The sequence below is a fragment of the Ciconia boyciana genome, chromosome 2 (assembly GCF_034638445.1).
Source record: "Ciconia boyciana chromosome 2, ASM3463844v1, whole genome shotgun sequence".
In the NCBI taxonomy this organism is placed as follows: Eukaryota; Metazoa; Chordata; class Aves; order Ciconiiformes; family Ciconiidae; genus Ciconia; species Ciconia boyciana.
Window position 1 is genome coordinate 43,920,332 of NC_132935.1, and position 20,841 is coordinate 43,941,172.

Sequence of the window (20,841 nt, forward strand, 5' to 3'; positions counted from 1 at the left end):
GGTTCAGCATACTCGATAAGCACCTGACATAACGTGAAGCTCCTAATCTTTTAGGAATCTTTTATGCATAAGCTGTATTTTCTTAACAGATTTGAATTGGGTACAATACATGAGGCAAGAACACACACTAAAGTAGAGATAAAACCACTAAAAGCTACCTGTGAAAATAAACCAATTTTGACAGTAACAGGGATACCCTGGCATAAATACTATGTATCAAAGCAGCCTAACAATCATGGCAAAAGAGGCTGCATGTTTAATGTTACACAGTTGGCACAAAGGCTTCTCCAATATATTTTATGCAGCCATGCTGATAAAAATATTAACGTTGTTGAACAAAAGCTTTGTGAAAAAAACATCCTTGCCTGGTATGGAACATGCCAGTGGGAAGGATGTGAAAGAAGTATTAGCGAGCATTCAGCTGCTGTTTGAGCTGCCAGAAAAGCATCCATGTTAGGCAGATACCACCCGGCAAATACAATGAGTAGATTGACTTTCTGGGAAGAAATATCTTACAAAGACGTATGGAATAGAAGACAAAGAACAAAGTATTTCATTTTGATAGAAATGTGTTTGCCATACTTATTCAGAGTTGGTCTAAGTATTTGGAATGGACTGGAGTGGTCCAGTAATTTCAATGCAGACTGCCTGAATAGCCCAATACATTTCAAGATGAATAAGAATCATTGACTCTTTGGCTGTAAGCCAAGAGATTTAATTTGGTGATGAAGGCATCTAATCTGACGAGGACAAATGAGTTCTGTCTAACAACGCTGTTTGCTGGTTTTCCTGTTTCCCATGGCTTACTATTTTATATTTACCTATTTAAGAATACTGTAATCTCCCTTTTTCCCTAAGCCTCATAATACAGCATAAAAATTATTTTTACTGGAAACACTCAAACCACAGACACATACAAATTATACTATAAAAGTGCAGTATCACCTGGCAGTTATACCTGGCTATTTGAAAGGCACTTTTAACGACGAAAGACAGTTCAAACTCTTTGAAAGCACTGGAAACCCAAAGACAGAAGCAACTTCGCAGAGCCTGACTTTTAATCACTGTATGCAGACTTGTCACTTCCCAATACACCAGGCTTCAGCCGGGCTTCCCCTGAGGGGTATCCCTAACAGACGTTAGCTCCCGCCGTACACCCTAGAGGTCTGCAGCGCCCACACGCCTGCCCAGGCCGCAGTTCACGCCGCCTGCGCCCCTCACAGGCAGCAGGCCGGCCCGGGAAGGCACGTACAAGGCCGAAGGGGGAATCAAGGGTCGCTGCTCCGGCTCCGCGGAGGCCACGTTCATCTTTTACCTCAGAGCCGCCCGCCCGCGGCCAGGCTCGCTGCCGGACGCGCAGGCGGCAGCGCCTCCCCTCAGCCGCGCGCCCGCCTCCGGGCCCGCCCCCACCTCGCGCCCCGGGGGCCGCCTCTCCCGCCGCCCCGGCGACAGCCAATCGGGTGCGGGGATGGCCCCGGCGAGGGCGGGGGAGGCTGCCCGCGAGCGGGGCGGCGGCGCGCCCCGGTGCGCGGGCGGGGCGGGGCGCGGGGCTGTGGGCGGTGGGCCCGCTCCCGCGCTCCTCGCTCCCCCGCCCCCGGCTGCCGCAGCGCCCCCGGCTGCCGCCCGCCCACCCGCGCCCCTCCCACCCCGCCGCCCGCCCCCCTTCCCCCGCCCTCCTGGCCCGGCGCCCGTCCCGCCTCCCCGCTGCTGGCCGGTGTCCCGCTGGCCGCCTCGCAGCCCGGTGTATGTGCGGCAACAACATGTCGGCGCCGCTCCCCGCCATCGTCCCGGCCGCCAGGAAGGCGACGGCTGCCGTGAGTGCGGGCGGGGGGCGAGCCGCGGGGAGGCGCCGGCGGTCCGGGGTCCGCCCTGGCGGGGGGTGGCCCCCACCCCGCTTTGTTCTCCGCTGCGGCCTCAGCCCCGGGCGGGGGGCGGCCGCCGGGGTCCTGCGGCCTGGGGGCGACGCCGCGGTCAGGCCCGGCCCGGCCTGGCCCGGCCCGGCCAGGCTGAGGGCGGGTGCGACCCACGCTGCCGCCGGGTGGGTGCCTGCCTCGTGTGAGGGGGTATGGCGGCCCGGCCCGGCCCGGCCCGGGCAGGTTGACAGGTCTGTCCCGTTACTTTCCTGCCAGAGCCGGGCCGGGCTCGGCACCGGGATCCCGCTCCCTTCGCGGCTGGAGTCGGTGCCGGGCAGGGGAAGGTCATTGGTGTCAGCGGGGGCCGCGCCGCCCTCCGCGCCCGGCGGGGGCCCCGCGGCGCCGTGTGCCGGCCGAGGGTGGGGTGCGCCCGCTGATGGCGGCGGGGAGGCGGGGGCGGGGAGGACTAGGCTGGGAAGTGAACGAGGCAGAGGCTTCTTCCGATGAAGTCGTATCGTGCTCCGAACTGTGTGTGATCTTGCGTGGGCGTCTGTAGTTCGTGGGTTAGGTGCGTTTACAGTTTAGTGATCTTACACCACTATGTTTTTTTTTTTCCCCTTAGGTCATTTTTCTTCATGGATTGGGAGATACCGGGTGTGTGTTCTGATCTGTTGCATACTTAATAGTTATTATAGTTTCAAATATAAGGCTGCATGTTTTAAAGACGTGAACAGTTAAAAGTTACTTAAGCTTCTTATTTTGCCCTTACTTGACTGCAGTGGCTAACAACAGATGCAACTCAATGTATGCTGGAATGATGATGACAACTATTTATTTAAAATTTCCCAGCATAAGTCCTCAAAAGCTTTTTCTTCTCTCTTTTCAGTCACTTACCTAATTTGGTCTGAATGTGATCCCTCTTTTGTTCTTGAGTCAAACGTGGTGGAAAATTAAGTCTGTGGGTTTCTGATCTTCTGCTTTCCTGAGAGTGGGTTCCTGGTTATTCCTGTGCTTCTCTAAATTTAGAGTTCTCTTTTTTCCCAGACTTGTGGGTTGTTGGTTTGCTAGTAGGTGTAGTTAGACCATGGTTTCTTCTTCAGTATGTCTCACTTATGTTAAAATCCAGGCTTACTTGATTTATCTAAGCAAACTCCTAAGTAGTCACCTAATGTCTACAGATTCCTCTATCTGAAATGTGGTCTTAGACTCCAGGAAAAAGACCCCAAATGAGCGGTGAAATACCCTGTTTGCCTTGTTCCTGTTATTTCTGTTTGAGTAGAAATGGAAAGAGTAGCGAATTTCTGGGAGGTGTCCTAGGTGTGATGTAATGTTTCCATTTGAAGCTTGCGTGTGCCCAGATATAAGCATACATTCGTTAAAGCCATTGAATTAACAAGTTAGGAGTGTGTTTAAACCTTTTTTTGGTAGAAGACTTTAATGGAATTGACACTTAGATACTGAAAATAAGTAGCATGAATGCTTTGTCTATTGTGCTCCCTTATGGGCAAAATTACACAGTATTTTTTTAACTCCATTTTTGTTACCTGGAACTTGAATGTTGCTTCTAGGTTGAAACTTGAAATGTTTAAGAAAAAAACTTTTTCTGAAGAACTAAAAAAAAAATAAATTGAAACTTGTGTAACCTGGACACTTAACAAGTTAAAAAGAGTGAAGTCCATGCACTTGGCAGTATTGTACAAGTGGAGATGTTTGCTCTCATTTGTTGTGCTGACACACCACCTTGTTTGCATTATCCCTCTTCCTTTCTGCTGGTAGGACACAGCTGAGGCAGCAGTGCTTCCTGCATCTTGGCACCAAATGTTCAGCAAGCGATTGCAGAATCTTTTGAGTCTTTGGAAACTGAGTCCTTGCAACTAGAGTTGATGTTGGTTTTAGCAAGGGGAAAAAAACACAGAGATTTGCTCTTTAACATAAATTGTATTTGTTATACAAATGTGGTATTTCCATTTTGGTGACAAAGCTAACGCGCAGCCTCAAGCTTGCAAATGCACTGAGCATACTGGAATGCAGGCATTAACAAGTCCTAACACGTCTGTGGAAATATGGTGATTTAGCTGTATTTGTTCCTCTAGTCCACTGCAGATCAGATTAGCTAAAAATGCCTTTGACATACTGCCATTTTTTTTCCAAAAAAGCCATAGTAGTGACCCAAAAAGAATTGTCTGAAGAGAACTAATTAAAAATTTTATAATTTCCCTCAGTTTAAACTGACCTGTTCTACTTCACATGAATTTTTAAATTGCTCACTTCAGTTTACCAACTGTATTTTTCTTACTCTGAGAAGTGTCTAACGGAGGTTATGTTCTTTTTCTCTCTTAGCTCCTATATAAATGGCACTTAACGATTGGTACATACTTGTCAAAATCTGAACAAAAGGTACAACGTATAGGATTGTTCTGAAGAGTCTGCGTAAATGTGTATACAGTATTGCTTTCCAAATTTGTCAAATTAATCTTTACAGTTGGCTAAAAAAAGTCCCCAAATCCTTACCTAACTAGTTTTTCTCAGTCTCAGTCTCCTTTAGATTCTTATTTGGCCTTCTGTGATACTGCAAATATTATGCAAGTAATATCACCCACAGTTTGTTAATGTTGTGTATAAAAGTATTGGTAGGAAGTAGGCTGAGATACACAGCCCGTGTTTCAAATGTGTGTGCTGTCTGTGTATTTGAAATGTCTTTAACTTTAGGTAGCGTACATTAACTTCTCAGGATGATATTAAAATTAAAACTAAACCAAACATGCTTTTATGGCTTGTCTGCTGTTGGTCTGATTAGTTCAGCTGTGTCACTGATTAATTTGTTACAAGTGTTTTCTGCTTAGAATCAACTTTCCAGTATCTAGTTTAGTGGGTGAGTTAGGAATACTGAATCATGAGAAAAATCAGGAAATGCAGGTACTATTGAGTGTTCTGGAAAGCAAAGTGCAGGCACAGGCAGTGGTTTTGCACAGGTTCAGATTTGGGTCCAGCTTGGTTCATGTCTTGATGAGCCCTGGAGTGAGTCTCTCGGAGCTGTTTATTTAAATTACGCTTTCTAGTTTTCTGGTTTATAGGAAGCTTGATAACTCATCTGCTGTGCACATCTCACAGTGTTCTGTGCATTCGTACAGCACGTGCTTGAGATTAAAAAACTGCTTGCAATCTGGAGTGTTGTTCAGGACTGCCCGAATCTGAGAGCATTCAAGCTGAGCCAAAGTTAATAGGTCTGATTAATTAGGTTGGCTCCATGTGGAGTTAGCTTAGATGTCAGTTCGCTACTCTCCCACATCAAGAAATTTGGTTCAGAAAAAGCAAAGCTGGCTGTGAAAGAAGCTGCCTTAACTCTGCAGGAGCAGCAAAGCAGCCTCTGGGCTAGAGCTGCCTGGAAGCAGGATGCCTGTGTTCAAATGGTGTAGCACCCAAGTTAATAAACCCAGCCAGATACAGAGCAAGCATTGCCTAGAGCCAAAGTGGTATTTCTGCAGCTGTGCCAGAACGATGATAGTCAAATTAGATGAAGTGTCCCTGGCTGTATGTATGCAACAAATATTCAGAGGCAGAACAAACCTTTTAAGTTTAGTATTATATTCATAGCATACTGCAGTTGATGTAAAAATTTTCTAGAAAAGTGTTTATATTGATCTAATTTGGCATATTTCATACTTGCTCTGTGCTCTTGCACCAACGTAGAAATAAGAGCTAAGCCAAAATGTAAATGTGATTTAATGTATTTTTTGTTAACAGGCATGGATGGTCAGAAGCACTTGCAGGTATCAAAAGCCCCCATGTAAAATACATTTGCCCACATGCGTAAGTTTGTAACTTTTCTTGTTTTACATTTTTACTTACTGAGACACTTGCACAGATGATGAAATCAGATGGGATTTGGATGTCTCTGCATTTTGTTTTTGTATAAAAAACCACTCTAAAATAATTTTGATGCTATTAAATATTTTGTTATTTTTAGGAACTGCTGTGTGGTTTACTCTATGGCAAAACTGCATTTTTATTCATATTTTGCTTTTGTTACTAATTCAGACTGAAAGCATATTTGGAAAGTTTTATGTGCAAAGTTAGATTGTTTTGACTTTGTTTTCACTGGACTGAGTTGTTTGTTGCTTTTTTTTCTCCCAACAGTCATTTGTTAAAAGCCAGTCTTAATAAGGAATATTTTTTTTTATTTTACTGACCATTAAATAGACATTGTATTAGGTGCATGTACTTCTTAAACTCAGGTGCATGTATAGTACACGAAATTTCCCTGTTACCTACAGAAAGTTTCAAAGATTCACAGGATATTCATATTTTCAGCAAATAATGCAATTTGAGCTGTCTTTGTGCAATCTGAGAAGTGAAATACTTCTGAGCAGGATCAGGAGTCAGTAAATAAAGCATTAAGATCTATCTAGTATTTACTTAATGATAGAAAAACTAATTAAGTTTAATCTTAATTTATTTTAACACAAAATTCAGATTGTCTTTTGCTCCAGCAGTCTTGGGAGACGTGGAGCAGGGAGGATAGGGAGATAAGTAAGCAACGTTTTGGTGTATTACTGATTACTGGGCTGTGATTTATGTATTTGTTTTACCACATGGCCACGCTTTGCTGAGTCATTCAAAAAGAGCTTAGCAGTATCTGCTGTTCTTTTTGTTTGCCCTTTGCCTTCTTTCAGTCTTCCTCTGCAGAACTTATGTTCATCAATTTCAGTAGATTAAAACTATAGCCAGATTTGATCCATGGCATGGTCCATTGAAGTTGTCTTGGTATGTCTGAAAAGATGCCACACAGCAGCATAAGGGTGGGAATGAGTCCTGCAGTGAAGGCAGGCACTGCTTAAGCAGCTTCTGCTGTTGAGAGAAGCATGTGTGGCCAGACTCGTATCCGCCACTGTGCTGCGTTTGGCCGCTTCCTTAGGTTTGCTGATGCTGCTGTGTAAGGTGCCTTCATCCACTGAGCATGTGTATGGAACTGTGATAAATTAACTGTTACTTAGAAATAACTAGATGAGGTACATGTGTGTGTTATCTATATATATAGCTCATATGTATATGCTATATATGCACACACATATATTTATATAAAGCAGCCCATTAATGTTGTTTTTGCTCTCCATAGAGAGTGGTAATTCAGCTCTGAATATTAAATGTGTTTGTGCTGCCAGGTTTCAAGAGAGATTTCTTGCAGAGATGCTACAAAGTAGTTAATGTTAATTATGGTTTAAAAGTAAGACAGACTTAGGGATATGTAATTTAATGACATAACTGCATCTGCATTATTAAATTTCAGTATGTATCATGTCAGTGTTGTTCATTCTCATTTCTAGGCCAGTTATGCCAGTTTCTTTGAACATGAACATGGCTATGCCATCATGGTAAGTATTTGTTCAATTGCAGATGATTCTAATCAAAAAGATATCTAGGGTTTTGAACTCACTGTTCTTAATTAAAAATGGTGAACAACCTGAATGGCTAGTTTTAATCAGATGTAAGTATAAAAAGCTTTTTGTTTTAGTTCTGTTCTTATAAAAGTGCTCTCACGAGTACGGTCTAATTCCTTGTGTATCTATGGTAATGGTTATTCCTCAGGACTAATCTGTGTGTCTTAAAAAATAAAAAACCACTTTATTTTACAAGTATAGTCTGTAGTCTGTATGGTGTATGAATTCATAGTCAGTAGTAGTAGAGACTTGCAGTGGAAGCATTATTGCTACTAGTGAGTAATATTTGGTGGGCAGTAAAATATATAGAAACTATTCTTTAAAACATCCATTCTGAATAGAAGGCAAGAAAAAGATGGTAGATTTCAATGGTCTTAAACCAGTCCTTTTCATTTTTTTTTCTCAAGTAACTTGTGTTTGTTTTTCCTATAGGTCTTCAAACAGTATTTTAATTTTGTAAATGCAACTGATAAATTGAAATTCCTGCTGATATTTTTGCAGCAAATATCAAAACTGAGCTGCTTAATCTGCACTAAATTACAGAAGATAGCAAAACTCAGAAAAGCTTTGTTGGCTAGATCTAGCCTTTTAGCCACATTCACAGATTGTCCACTATTTCTTGTAACTACGGGTGGTTGGTCCTAACTTAATATGTCAGCTAACATTTTTATCTGGAAAATATCCCAATTTTATTATTTGTGTTTTAAGAAAGTGGAATTGATGCTGTAATGAGTAATTCTCTTGTTGATATTTTTGTAAGGTTTGATATCATTGGACTTTCTCCAGATTCACAGGAAGATGAAGTTGGGATCAAGCAGGCAGCAGAGAATGGTATGCTTAGGAATACTTTTTATGGCTTAAAATGAATAGCTTAAAATTAATTATTTTATGGCTTAAAATGAATTCTTAACAATGAATTATCAGTCTGAAACAGATTTTCCAAAGACAAAATTGTTAGGGAAAGTAATATGTATATATTGTATTATTGCTGATCAAAGTTTAGCGAAGTGCATAGTTTGTTTTGTTGTGGTGTTTTGGGGGGTTTTTTTGGTGGTTTGTTTTTTGTTTTTTTTTTTAACTTCATGAGTAGGTAGAGTAATTCACCAGTACAAACACTTCATACTCTCAAATATGAAATGTACGTGGGAACAAGTGTACTTTTTTTTTTTTAAAGAGTTTTTGGGTAGCACAGCAGGTGAGAGCTGTATGAGCATTCACTTGTGATGCTGGTGAAGGATACCAGAAGAGGATACCATCTTCCTGGCAGTGGGGCTTTTGCAAGACTTACTTGCATGTTTTGCTCTTTGGAAATGGTACAGTGGCACTGGAATTTCTGATCATGCTCTAGATCTTTTCATACTTTTAAATGTATAGCAGACTAGATTTTTCTTTCACTAGCTTTCTGTTGACATCAGGGAGAAGATCTCTTTCCTCTTCTAGACTTTCTACAGAGTGGAGTGGTTTTTAACTACTGGCCTTCATTTATGTTGCAGTTAAAGCACTGATAGATCAAGAAGTAAAAAATGGAATTCCTTCTAATAGAATTGTTCTGGGAGGCTTTTCTCAGGTAAGGTATGGTTGGAAAGAACTGTGTCTTTTTCTAGGGAAATAACCTAGCTTTCCTAACATGGGAAATCCAGACACTTGAATTGAAAAGAGCTGATGTTAGGTGCTTCTAAAATTTGAAGGTGTCAGTTTTCCTTTGCCTTAAAAAATGAAGTTTTATGCAAATAATTACTGTTCACTGGAAAATGAACAGGCATGTGGAAAAAAGGTACTAAAATTAATAGTCTATTTAAAGTCTTTGTGCACATAACTTATGTAGCTTTGCTTGAACGTCTTGCTAGTATTTTTAATTTAATTTGGTAGATAATTGATGGTCTGGATTTATTTGGGAAATTCTTCCCTTCATACTTGTAAGGTGTTTGTGGTAGGTAGGTTAATAGATTAATTGGTCCGTACACCAACTCCCCAGTCTGCGTGCAAATAAATTAAAATACTAAAGTAGTGATAATACTGTCATGAGTGATAGTGCTTTATTTCATGTTTTGTTGGGTTTTTTTTTCCAGCTGTTAGTTACGGTAAATTTGCTGTTTTACATCTGAATTGATCACATGGACTTGGAGGGGGGCAAAAAGCAAAATAAATGTTATACAGGAATACTGGTTTTGGTGTTGGTTCTAAGGAAGAATAGATGGGAATAGAAAAAGACCTTTAAAGGAGAAACCAGAGATCTTGAAACAAGCATTAAAAGGAACATTACCATCACCATTCTAATACTTATATCTCTCTATCTTAGGGAGGTGCTTTATCATTGTATACAGCTCTTACTACACAACAAAAGTTAGCAGGTGTTGTAGCCCTCAGCTGTTGGCTTCCTCTACGGGCTTCTTTTCCTCAGGTATTTATGTTTCTTTCCTAAGCTAATTTGCACTTGGGGAGTGAGTATATCTGAAGATTGTATCTTGTGCAGGAATTAGTGGCCATCGTTGTTACTCCATATTGACAGTTGTTTGATAACTCAGAAGTTTTTAAAATAGGGCCCTGGAGTTTTAGAGTTTGGCAAGTAGGGAAAATGAGGGAATACTCAGTAGCTATCTCTGCTTAAAATGACATTCCTAGGAAACTTAAAGGATACAGAAATTTTCCTTGAAGATGAATTTTCTGTTTGCCATTTATTCCATCTGCAAGGAACTATCTTATTAGAGACTAGGTATTTAAACAAAGTATCAGGTTTTTTACTTGGCCAGAAATCATATTCTTCTGTTCTGAAATTAGCGCCAAAATTTTATTTGCAGATTTTTGAACTTAATGTGTTGTCAGGCTCAGAGCTTACTTCACAAGGAACTTGCAGACTATACGTTGTGTTGTTTTCCTTCAGAATTCAACTTATTTGTCATGCCACAGGGCATAGTGCATGGGGTTATTTTATCTCAAAGATGTTAGCCTTACCTCCACTTACTGTCTCTTTCTTCTCTTCTTCCCTCTAATTCTATCCCTAACAGGGCCCTATCAGTGGTGTCAACAAGGAGATTGCTGTTCTTCAGTGCCATGGGGACTGTGACCCATTGGTTCCTTTAATGTTCGGTTCTCTCACTGTTGAGAAGCTAAAGAGTATGATAAATCCAGCTAACGTAACCTTCAGGACTTACGCTGGCATGATGCATAGCTCATGTATTGAGGTAATTTTCTTAATATACAATGTTTTAGTTGGGTATGGTTAATTTTTTTCCCTCAAAACAAATATGGGGGGGTGGGGTGGGGTTTGTTTTTTTGTTTGTTTTTTTTTAATAAGTGCTTGAGGCTACTGACTTATTTTAGTGAATAACTGAATGCCTGGCTGAAAAAGCATCCAAGGCAGAAGTTTATGTGACTAGTGGGAACTTCCTCATAAGATTGTATTTTTGGGACTAGGCTAGTTGGTCTATAAAATACTCTTCCCGCTGCCCCCCCCCCCCCCCCAATTTTTACTGTTTGCTTACTAAAAAAAAAAATCACTGAATTGGAAGGCAGATTCTCACAGCATAAATCCAACTTGGTATTTTGGAGAGAAGAATCTTGTTAGTTCTATGGATGGAGACATCAAAGAAAAGGAGAGGGAGCATTGATGCTATGGAAGAGGCAGCCTCAGAACCTGTATTTATGGTTCTGGCTCAACAGGCAGCTGAGCTGCTGTATTGGCTTGCTGCTGCCAGAAAGGAGTGGACTAGTTCCCTCTGCTCATGACCTTGTGGGCCCTCTCTTCCTTCTTGCACCAGCTCTGGAGCTGATCAGAAACTTCTTTGAACCATTTGAACTTGCTAAAATGGCAAAAGCTGCTGGCTTCAGTTTTTGCAGCTGTAGTGAGTTGAAGCATCGGAACTCATACAAAGTAAATGGTGGGAGCAAGAAACAGAAGAGGAGGCAAGGAACAAGTCTGCCATTTGTCAGCAGCAGTGACTTTGTTAATCTGGATTGCTGCATCTTGTGGGAACTGTACCCTTGGACAACCTCTTTTGGACATTTACAGAGTTGTATTGCATTTAAGCAGTAATAGCATTGAGTTGTCACGCAAATATATTAATAGTGTGCTCTTTCTTACAACATTGACTTAAAAAAAAAATTAAAATTATTTGTAACATGGATTGGTTTCCCAGTGTAGTTCGCTGTATTGCTTTTCCTTAAGGAAGGAAGCATCATGAAGGTGAAACTGAATGGTTAGGAGGAGGAGCTGCTGGATTTTCACTGCTGCTAACTTGCAAAAGTTTAAAGTATACATGGAGCTATGGCCTTAGCTATGTTCAAATCCTATCCATGCTCAGCCTTGTGCTGTTCTTGATCTCAATCACTTGATGATTAATATGTAGCTTGCCAGCTCAACTTCACAGAGAGAGACAGGAAGTAGTCTTTGCTCTTTTTCTTGTATTTTAGCCTCTTCTGAGTGCATAGTGCCTTGAAGAGTTATCAGCCTTGACTTGTGTGCAAAGTGGTATGATTTTATCAAGTAACTAATTACACAATATTTGTAGCCCAGCTGCTCATTATAACTGAAATATTGAAACATGATTTAGTGTAGCTGAATATATATTAGTAGGGAACTTCAGCTAATATATACTTTTTTCTTTAAACAGGAGATGATGGATGTAAAACAGTTCATAGACAAACATCTACCTCCTGTAGACTGAAATGATATGTGAGAAGCCTTCTATATAAATACACCAGCATCAACTGTGGTAGAGTGTTAATCTTTTTGTATGCCTGATAGGAAGCATTACTTCTATACCTGCAGTGTTACTACTGTGTTGCAAATTTCTACTTAGGATGAGGATTAAATAATACACATGTACAAGAAATTATAATCTTTTTACTATTAATTATCCACTGGTGGGACTATATGAATGAGACAGCTAGGTCGCAATGACAGAATGTAACCTGAGCATACTGTTTCAAGAAGTCTGATTTTTTTTTTTTGATTGCAAAATTTTAAGCTACTTGTACAAGTAATTAAAAACAAAATTTAAGTGAGCAACATAAATGTGACCAGTTTAGTTATATTTGAGACATGATTTGTTCTTAATACTCATTGAAAACTTATTAAAACATTTCCTTTATGTAATGGATGCATAAAGTACACAACATGTAACATAGTGGGCATATGATGGTAGAATATATGTTACCAAGGACAAAGTTTTAAATACTAAATGTTAATTGTTACTCCAGATAAGGAGGGTTGTTCTAGAATGGCTAGGTATTTCTTATATTTAAACCACCTCAATTTTTAACTGTTTCCATATAGATAGATATTGTGGAAATTCTAAAGGGACTCATTCCTTGTTAGACTGTCATTTGTCACTTATTTTCTTTTCTTTTTTTTTCTTCTTATTACTATAAACTCACATCAAATGCTGACTTGGAACAGAATTCTGAAGAAGTGCATAGGATTAATTCAAGTTTCATTCAAAAATTCCTGTTTTCGTACCGAATATTCATCTTGTGCTTTAGTCTTTGTAACTTTAATTTGTGTAGAAATGTTGATATATTTCTCGTGAGCAATTCCAGCATATAGTTTTGATTTTTCTGTCTGCTTTGGAGTAACTAACTGAAAACAATGCAACTGTGTAGTTTTGTGTATTGTTGAAGTCTTATCTGTAACACAGACAGTGACTAATTTGAATTCTTTTTTAACAGAAATATAAGTGCAATTGGGATATAACTTACTTAAACTTTAAGTTGATACCATCTAATACTCTCTTTTATTGCATGTTGAGACTTGATTTTTTTCTGAAAAAGAACAAAGAATCTTATTTTCAAATATACATCATTCTACATTTCCCTAGATCAGTATAGCCTAGGAGTATGAAGACCTACTGTGGGGAAAAAAATAAATCTACAAGATACAGAATGTCTCTTCTTTCAGAAGCTTAAAATTCTAGAATGTACTGGGTTACAGAAACTGATGCACACTCAAGAGCTTTTTGCAGTTAAGAGCCATAATTTACTTCTGGAAACAGCTGTTCTTCTGTAGAGTTCAGAGGCTGTCACACACGAGGAATGTTTAAAAAATACACTACAGTTTTTACTACATAATATGCTGCATAACAATGTTCTGTACTATAATATGTTTGCAAGCAAAGAATATTCCTATTTGGATGCATCTGTCGGGTCAGCACTGTGCTTCATACCTGCATTTAAGGTACTTTCTCCTCTCCCAGCTTAATCAAGTGGTCCTCTTACAGTGTATATGGAGTTACGTCCAAGGCATCTGCTAGTACAAATGCATAAATGGGGAATTACGCCTTTATATCCCTTCTTTAACATGGCTGCTGCCAGAAATCTGACTTATGCTTGTAGTGTGAGTTCTCAGTTTTCAGTGCTTTTTTTGATCTGTGTTGCACTTCATTTTTAGGAAACTGTTTTTCTTTCCTAATCCAGTTTCTCTGGGTTATTAAACATCTCTTCATATGTAAAATTGAAAAGGATTTTTTTTCTAAATGGTATTGAAACACTTTTAGATATTCCATCTGTGTGGTTGAGAGGGCATGTCTATTAACTTTGAAGTTTAATTAGTCTTTTCCCTCAGTTGCTCTGTTCTATAGATCTGCCAATTTGTCTTTCAGTTAATTTAGTTCACAGAAAAAGCCATAATATTCTTATTGTAGTTGTGCCAAAGTTCTATTGAGAAAACAGTATGTCCTAGCTTGGAGTCATTCCCAAAATGTGTTAGCTAATTTTGCAGTCCTGCTGAATTGCAAACTTGGTAAGCAAACTATATGTTATTTCTCCTAGTTTTTAGATTTATCCTCATTCCCCTGTTGTCTAAATAATTCCCTGAATATTGGCATGTTTCCAAAGTTCTGCACAAGCTTCTAATTTTTCCTTTATTATTTTCTTGTTATGTTTGTAAATTGTTTGATAATGCTGTTCAGCTGTCTTGTTCAACTTCTAATTGACTGTGTGCTCATTTCGCATATTCTTTCTTCTGTTAGAATGAGTTCAAAAGATATTTCTAAGATGTTAAAATGAGATCAGTCCCAGCTTTATTCTGTGTTAGCTTCATAACACTTTCTTCAGTTTGGTGAACTGTGTTCACAGTTTGTGGTCAGTTTCTAGTACTTAAGCATTTTAATCCAAGTCAGCTTCAACTGTTCAACTTCCATGACGCTTTCAGATGTTTTTAGAGAAAAGCTTTATGTGCTAACTTGGTTCAAATATTCAGCTATTGTAACAAGATTTTCTTCATACTGTTGTTTTGCTGCTTGCTTTATCTACAAGGAGCTGTGTTACCAAAGTAAATGTAAGTAAATGTTGTGACTTATTCTGAATCTCTGTATTCTAGGAAGAGTTCTTCCCCTCAAGTTGTTTTTTTTGCAGGGGTATATGAGTATGTTGTAGTTGGGGGTTGTTAAAGAGCCCAGAACCTAGGGAAAACTTCAAGGAAGCCTATCCTGTGTCATCCCATATTACAGTGTCTATCTTGAGCTCCTGTCTTTTGTAACTTCCCAGCTAGTTGGAAAGCTGTGTGTATGATCCTGTAGCTGAACTTCTTCACTACCTGAAGTGATTTGATGCTGTGATTGTTGTCATATTGCATATATTTTTAGGCTGAATGATAGCTCAGTCTGGTGTGGGGGTTTTCGTAACATTCTATTAAAATGGCAAAGTTGGACTGTCAGCCTTCTAAATGAATGTCCTAGCCTCATAAACTAGAATTTGAAACTGTCCAATAATGAAGTTTATTTTTGGTAATGTTAGACATCCCCCAAAGGGGGATGATGTCTGTCAAACCTACGAAAGTATTGATATGAAAATACCTTGCTTACAGATCAGTTTGTTTCAATGGGTATCTAACTCCTTAATGCGTTTTTAATTTCAAAATGGTACTTAAATTTGACTGCAGTTTTGTGCAGTCAGAAGTCTGACTTCTTGTTGGAATATGTTGCCCACTTTTTAACAAACATGTTGAATTATGTATGATAAGCCAAATCTTCCAGCCATTCTTGAAGTGAACCTGTACTGGGGTCTGTACTGTGGTGAGGGCTGTATGATTTGGTCTCTTCCTTTTATCTTGTATAATTACAACACAGTAGATTGGTAAAAGTACTGTACACTGTAACTGGTATTAGAACTGTTAATTAAAACATGTTCTCTCTAATGGAGTATACTGCACTTCATTGAAATCGTTAGGATGCATCTTTTGTGTAGAGGTGCTATTTGTGTGATGGATGTGACTGAGAACAAACTGTGTAAGATGTTAATGAAGCCATAGATACAAGGCCTGTGTATCTGAAATTTTATAAAGAATTACGGAACACGTACTCTTTGTGTTATGAAGTATAAGCCATTTATATTTAATATAAACATCTAAGATGTAATTTACTTAGTTTACTCATTTTATTTATGATAAGAAATCTTAACTTCGGAAATTATTTCTGTAATAGGGAAAATGTAAAATCTTTTAATTTTTATCATTGTGAAATAAATTTTAATCAGTGTTTGGGAAACTACTAAAGTCTTTTTCCATACTTACCTGAAAGAAGTCGAGCTTTCATCTGCTGTGAAACAGGCACTTTAGAGGCTTCTTGCAAATGTATTGCGTGGTAATGTATGCATGATGCTATAATACAAAAGAGCGATGACTTGTAGTTACTGAAAAGAAAAAAAAAAACCCCACCAATTTATGTTTTGCTACCTTGTTGAGAGAATGCTAAATATGATTTGATTTTTTTCATATTCTGGGTTAATTTTATTTTAACTTGTTTTCTTGGAATTTGCAGTAATTTTGAAAGGTAGAGGAAATCAAAATATTTTTTAGTAGCCTTATTCTAGGACACTAAAGAGCCAAAGTCTTCTCACTGTGTACTGCTGCACCTTCCTCGGGGGGTTCTGCGGTGTCATCGAGCCTTTGAAGTTGTATTAGGCATAGCATACATACCACTTAACGTATTTGTTAAAGAAGCAGTTTTCAGGTCAGGGGTTACATGTTGTGCTCTTTAGGTTAACTGTAATACTTGAGGCTGATCAGTGGTATACATAGTTTGGGGCACTCTAGAGAGAATTTAAGATTATCTGGGAAGAGGTGCTGAAGAAACTTGAGAGGGAATGGGGTGTACGTGTAGTAAAGCTAGACCTTCCCCCTCAGGCAGTTTTAAGCAACTAAAAGGCCACTTGTCTCCATAGACTATGGTGTCTAAAAGTCAGTGTGGAGCGGAGTTAGGCAGTTCATGAATGTGTGGAAATGCACGTCAGATGCAGTGCTGTATGTGAATATATTGTAGCAACTTAAGGATATAAGAATAGCTAGTAACAATAAAGATGCAATACTATACAGAGTAATTTGTCAGCTTATATTTTGTGAAAAACTTTTTGAGTCATCTTCAGTTTCTATTTACTTTCAGCCCTGGCATCCCTGAGGAGATAACTGTGAGGAGAAACATTGCCTAGAATTAGCATAGTAAAAAATTACAATGTACTATTGTATTAAACTTTATCAAATACAGTATGAGACCACTGGTGTAAGTGAAGAAGGTGACTCTCAAGAAGTTTTCAGAATGTCTGTTGGTTAACTTGGAAATGGGATTCTTTGAAGAATAATAGCTGCAGAACAGGGTTTTTTTACTTTTTTTTTTCTTTTTGTTTCATTACTTGCCACTCTCATGTTACCACCGTTTGCCTTTGGCATAACAGGTTTATTAATTCTCTTTGAGTGAAACAAGTGCCTTCGATGTAGCTGATTAAAGCTGATTTAAACAAAGGACTTGTATAATTTAATGGACATCCACAAAGTAAATCAGTAGATAATGGTTTTCTCTTAGTTCCAATACCAGAAAAGAGCAACCCATTGCCTCCTTTTTCTCTGCAAAACTTGTAAAACTTAAAACTTCTAGCCAGTTTGCTGAGGTGTAGTGAACCTTGCTTCAGGCATCTAAGTGGGAGGTTTAGCTTCTCCGTGTGGAGAAGGTAAACGTCCCTCAGGGGTCGTTCAAGGTTCTTTTTTTAAAAGGCTGCTTGTCTGCATTAACAGATGGAGCAGATGGAGTCTAAAAATTGGAGTTCGAATGTTCCCTGGTTGTGAATACGAGTAAACTCTTAAAGTAGCTTCTACTTGAAATCATTTGCTAGCTATGTCATAGTATTTTAAATTATTTTGAGGGATCTTTAAAAAGCTTAAATATTTTCAGTCTATGTACAAAAAATAAGTAGAGGTTGCCCTAGAACAGAGAACATGGCTTATCTAAGTGACAGTCTAATGATATGACCTTAAAAAAAAAACAACAACCAAAACCCATTTTCTTAAATATTTTTTATTTTTCATGTTTAACTACCTCCAGTTACTGCTCCTCAGTTGCAAAAAAGAAGTGAAAACATTTTGAAAATGAACTTAACATACTGCAAATGCCAGAATTTGAAAATAATTGGTCTAACTTCAGGCTGTACCATTATAATCTAGAGCTAGTCCGAGGAAATAAAAAAACCCCTATCTGTTGAAGAACAACAGAAACAACTAATCAAGATGCATGTTAACTGTTTCAGAAATTTTTGAGGAAGATCTTGCCATTAAGAGGAATGGGAACTTCCATTGCTACAGCTCCCCTCATGTATCTATGGTCTCTTCTTCCCCTGCAAAGGCTGGGGATCAGTTGGCTGATTCAGACCAATCGGAATTCTGTTTTGGTAGACCCAAGTCATTGTTACACTGAAGGCTCAAATAAAGAGGAGAGGCATAATGGATATAACACATGGTCACATAAAACCTTTTGGAATGCTGTGAATTTTATGTTTTGCGTAGTTGTGTTAACACTTGATTAGAGGTGCTTTTCCCATACAGAATGTTAGTCCTGAAAATGGAATATTTTAAGTGCTTTGATAGGAGTACAGAGATCTTTCACTACAAATTTTATGTGTGCTACTGTTTCCTGCCCCCCCGACCCCCCATATGGCGTCTCATAACAAAGGAGACTAGTTAATAAAAACCTACAACATTTCATATGTGCATCTGCTTAGGAGAGTCATCTCTGCCTGTTAAGTCCCAGTAATGTGGAAGGTCATGTGGTCCAGCAGATGACAGGCTCTAGTGAGTTAGATGCTGGTTCTTTGCAGCAGCAAGTATACGATACCTTTTAGAAAATGTTGCAAAAGAATGGTGAGAATATGCTGTTAACAGGTGAACGCAGTGCAACAAATAGTGTGTTATTTCTTCTTCCTAATGGGTTTATTTAGGAGAAAGAAAAACAGAAAGGAAAAGGTTGCATAGTTTAACTTCTGTTTGGTCTTTTTTCCCTCTCCTACTCTTCTTTGGACTTACAACGGCATGTTACAGAAGAGATTGATGCTGTACAAAGCTGCTTGGTTTAGAACCAGCTAAAAAACAACCATGGAGAGTGCTGTGTATTTCTTTGCAATAAACAATTGTTGTCCCGAGGATGATAGAGCAGCTAATATAAAGAATCTGGTTAGTGCTGGTTCAGTTAATTGACTATCATTCTGGTACTGTAGCATGCAGTACAAATGATGTGAGCTGTATTTTGTTTTCTTTTAATGCATCCATTTGCAAAAAAGGATATGCATTACCATCTGGTTAGTCTTTTGATTTCCCTACTGAAATATTTCTCTGATGCTACTTTTATTAGTTTAGATGTTAAACAAGTGTGACCTGCCTTCCCCTTACTGTCCTGCAGCAGGCCTTTTGTAAGTGCTATATAGCTAATTTACAATTATAATTTCCTTACCTGATACATTTTGGATGTTAACAGATTTCATCTGCATTTTTTAACTCTTTCCATGCATTTTACAGTGAAGAAGGTGTTGAATTGTATTTTTTAAAGACATTAATACTGGAAGACTTCATTCCAGAACTTAAATATGTTCAAAATAACTGTACTGACTGATTTGAGATTTCTAGTTTTCTGATAGCGTTATCCCTGACTAACTTGCACCTACTGTAGAACATGAACAAGCTTGTTTACCATATAGCATAGCAATAGCTCTCAGCTGCTAATGCAGTGTACTGCTTTTATCATTGATGTGATTGTGGGAAAAATGATGATAGATTTCATTTGAGGTTAGCATCTTATTTAACCTGAGTTGATTATTACAGGTACTAGGTTACTGCATCTAGACAAAATGGAATTAAACCTGACCTGGCACAATCCCTTAAATGCTGTGGTGAGCACTGCTTTTTTTTTTTTTTTCTTCTTGCCCAAAATGTGTTCCTGAAAGAAAAGGTATTCTTTTCCTTAAGGAAGCATTCCTTTGGTTTTTTTTTTTTCCCCCTTGGGCAGAACAAACAAAAAGGCTGCAGACAAAGTTTCTGTCTGTTTGTCCAGTTCATGGCCCAGATCTAACCTGTGGGAAGATCTGTCTAGCTCCCGAATAATTTTAACTGCTTTGCTATGTGCAGGCCTTTCAGCTGGCAGATGCTGTGACCATTGTGTGTATTGAGCATGATGTAGAAGTGCCTGAAAACCACCTGTCTCTATATGGCTTCAAAACACAAGACGGTCTTGTTGCAAAGTACGTGAAACACAAGTGCAGTGGCAGTTCTTGCTGTAATCGCTTCTTTGAGTGTCGTTTCAAGGAAAAGGCCTCTTCTCCAAAATGTACATATTTTGCAGTCCTCAGTTTACAACTCAGGCATGCACAGCATTCGACTGCTTACTAATAATAGATTCCAGAAGGATGTATAAGCACCCTCCTGCATCTTAGTAGGGGATTATCTTCATGCAATCTTTCTGTAACCTTCAGATATGCTTACCATTTTCTTGAAGTAAACACTTTTATTTTACAGCAAAAAGGGTTTAATGATGCTGTTCTTTTCAACAACAAATCACAGGTAACAAGGCATATAACTCAGTGAACAGAATTTCATTGATGGTACATAACAAAAATCTGTCAAACTTTATATCTGTGATACGTCCCACTGGAACATACACAAGATTTAGGTTAGTTTTAAGACTTCGAAGCACTGTAGCATGCTACAGGGTGATACTTGGCCAATGCAAAAGTTTATCTCCAACTCTGTTGTACTGACTCTGAACTTGTAAATCCCAAACTTCCTCTAAAATTGCAATTTGAAATCCTCACTCCATTTTATACAAAAGTAGCTCTTTAGGGATAGACTTTTAAGAAAAAGCTTTTCCCTTAGAGGGAAGAGGGGATTTTCCATCCATTTGAAGCTAACAAAATCAAGCGTCTGCTGTAATTCTCAGTCTTCTGACAGCTGAAGAAAAGCTTGAACAGAGGAAACGAGTTACTGGTGGTGTGTTTTGCAGCGTATTATGGGTTGTACGAACAGGACAGCACACTGAGCGGCTGGCAGTGCGTGCTGCCTGCAGACCAGCCTTAGCAGCAATGCTGCGAGGCGGAGAGAGTGAGGGATTGTAAGAGGCCAGAGCGTTTAATTGTACTTCTGTTAGGTTTGGGGCATTTCGGGGGGCGAGACACACCCACGGCCCCCCCCCCAGGCTCCCGCCGCCCCTGCAGCCCCGCCCCCGCCCGCCGGCGCGCTCATGGTCTCGGCCTGCCGCAACGCTGCCTGGCTCCTGCGGCCGGCGCTCGACGCGTGCTGCCTGGCG

General features: G+C 39.4%; 1 protein-coding gene across 6 annotated transcripts; it reads left to right on the top strand.

Moving 5' to 3' along the window:
* The first annotated feature begins 1,662 nt into the window (after positions 1-1,662).
* Positions 1,663-16,531, top strand: LYPLA1 (lysophospholipase 1). Of its 6 annotated transcripts, none has more exons than XM_072852482.1 (10): positions 1,663-1,814; positions 2,476-2,507; positions 5,598-5,663; positions 7,178-7,225; positions 8,052-8,122; positions 8,785-8,858; positions 9,591-9,692; positions 10,297-10,473; positions 11,902-12,003; positions 12,690-16,531. In XM_072852482.1, exons 1-9 carry the CDS (start codon positions 1,746-1,748, stop codon positions 11,953-11,955), a joined length of 693 nt encoding a protein of 230 aa, XP_072708583.1. In that variant the 5' UTR covers positions 1,663-1,745; the 3' UTR covers positions 11,956-12,003; positions 12,690-16,531. The 6 variants fall into 6 exon arrangements, with proteins under 6 accessions (XP_072708583.1, XP_072708585.1, XP_072708584.1 ...); XM_072852484.1 differs by having other exon boundaries at positions 11,902-11,963; XM_072852483.1 differs by having other exon boundaries at positions 13,108-16,530.
* Positions 16,532-20,841: the final 4,310 nt, after the last annotated feature.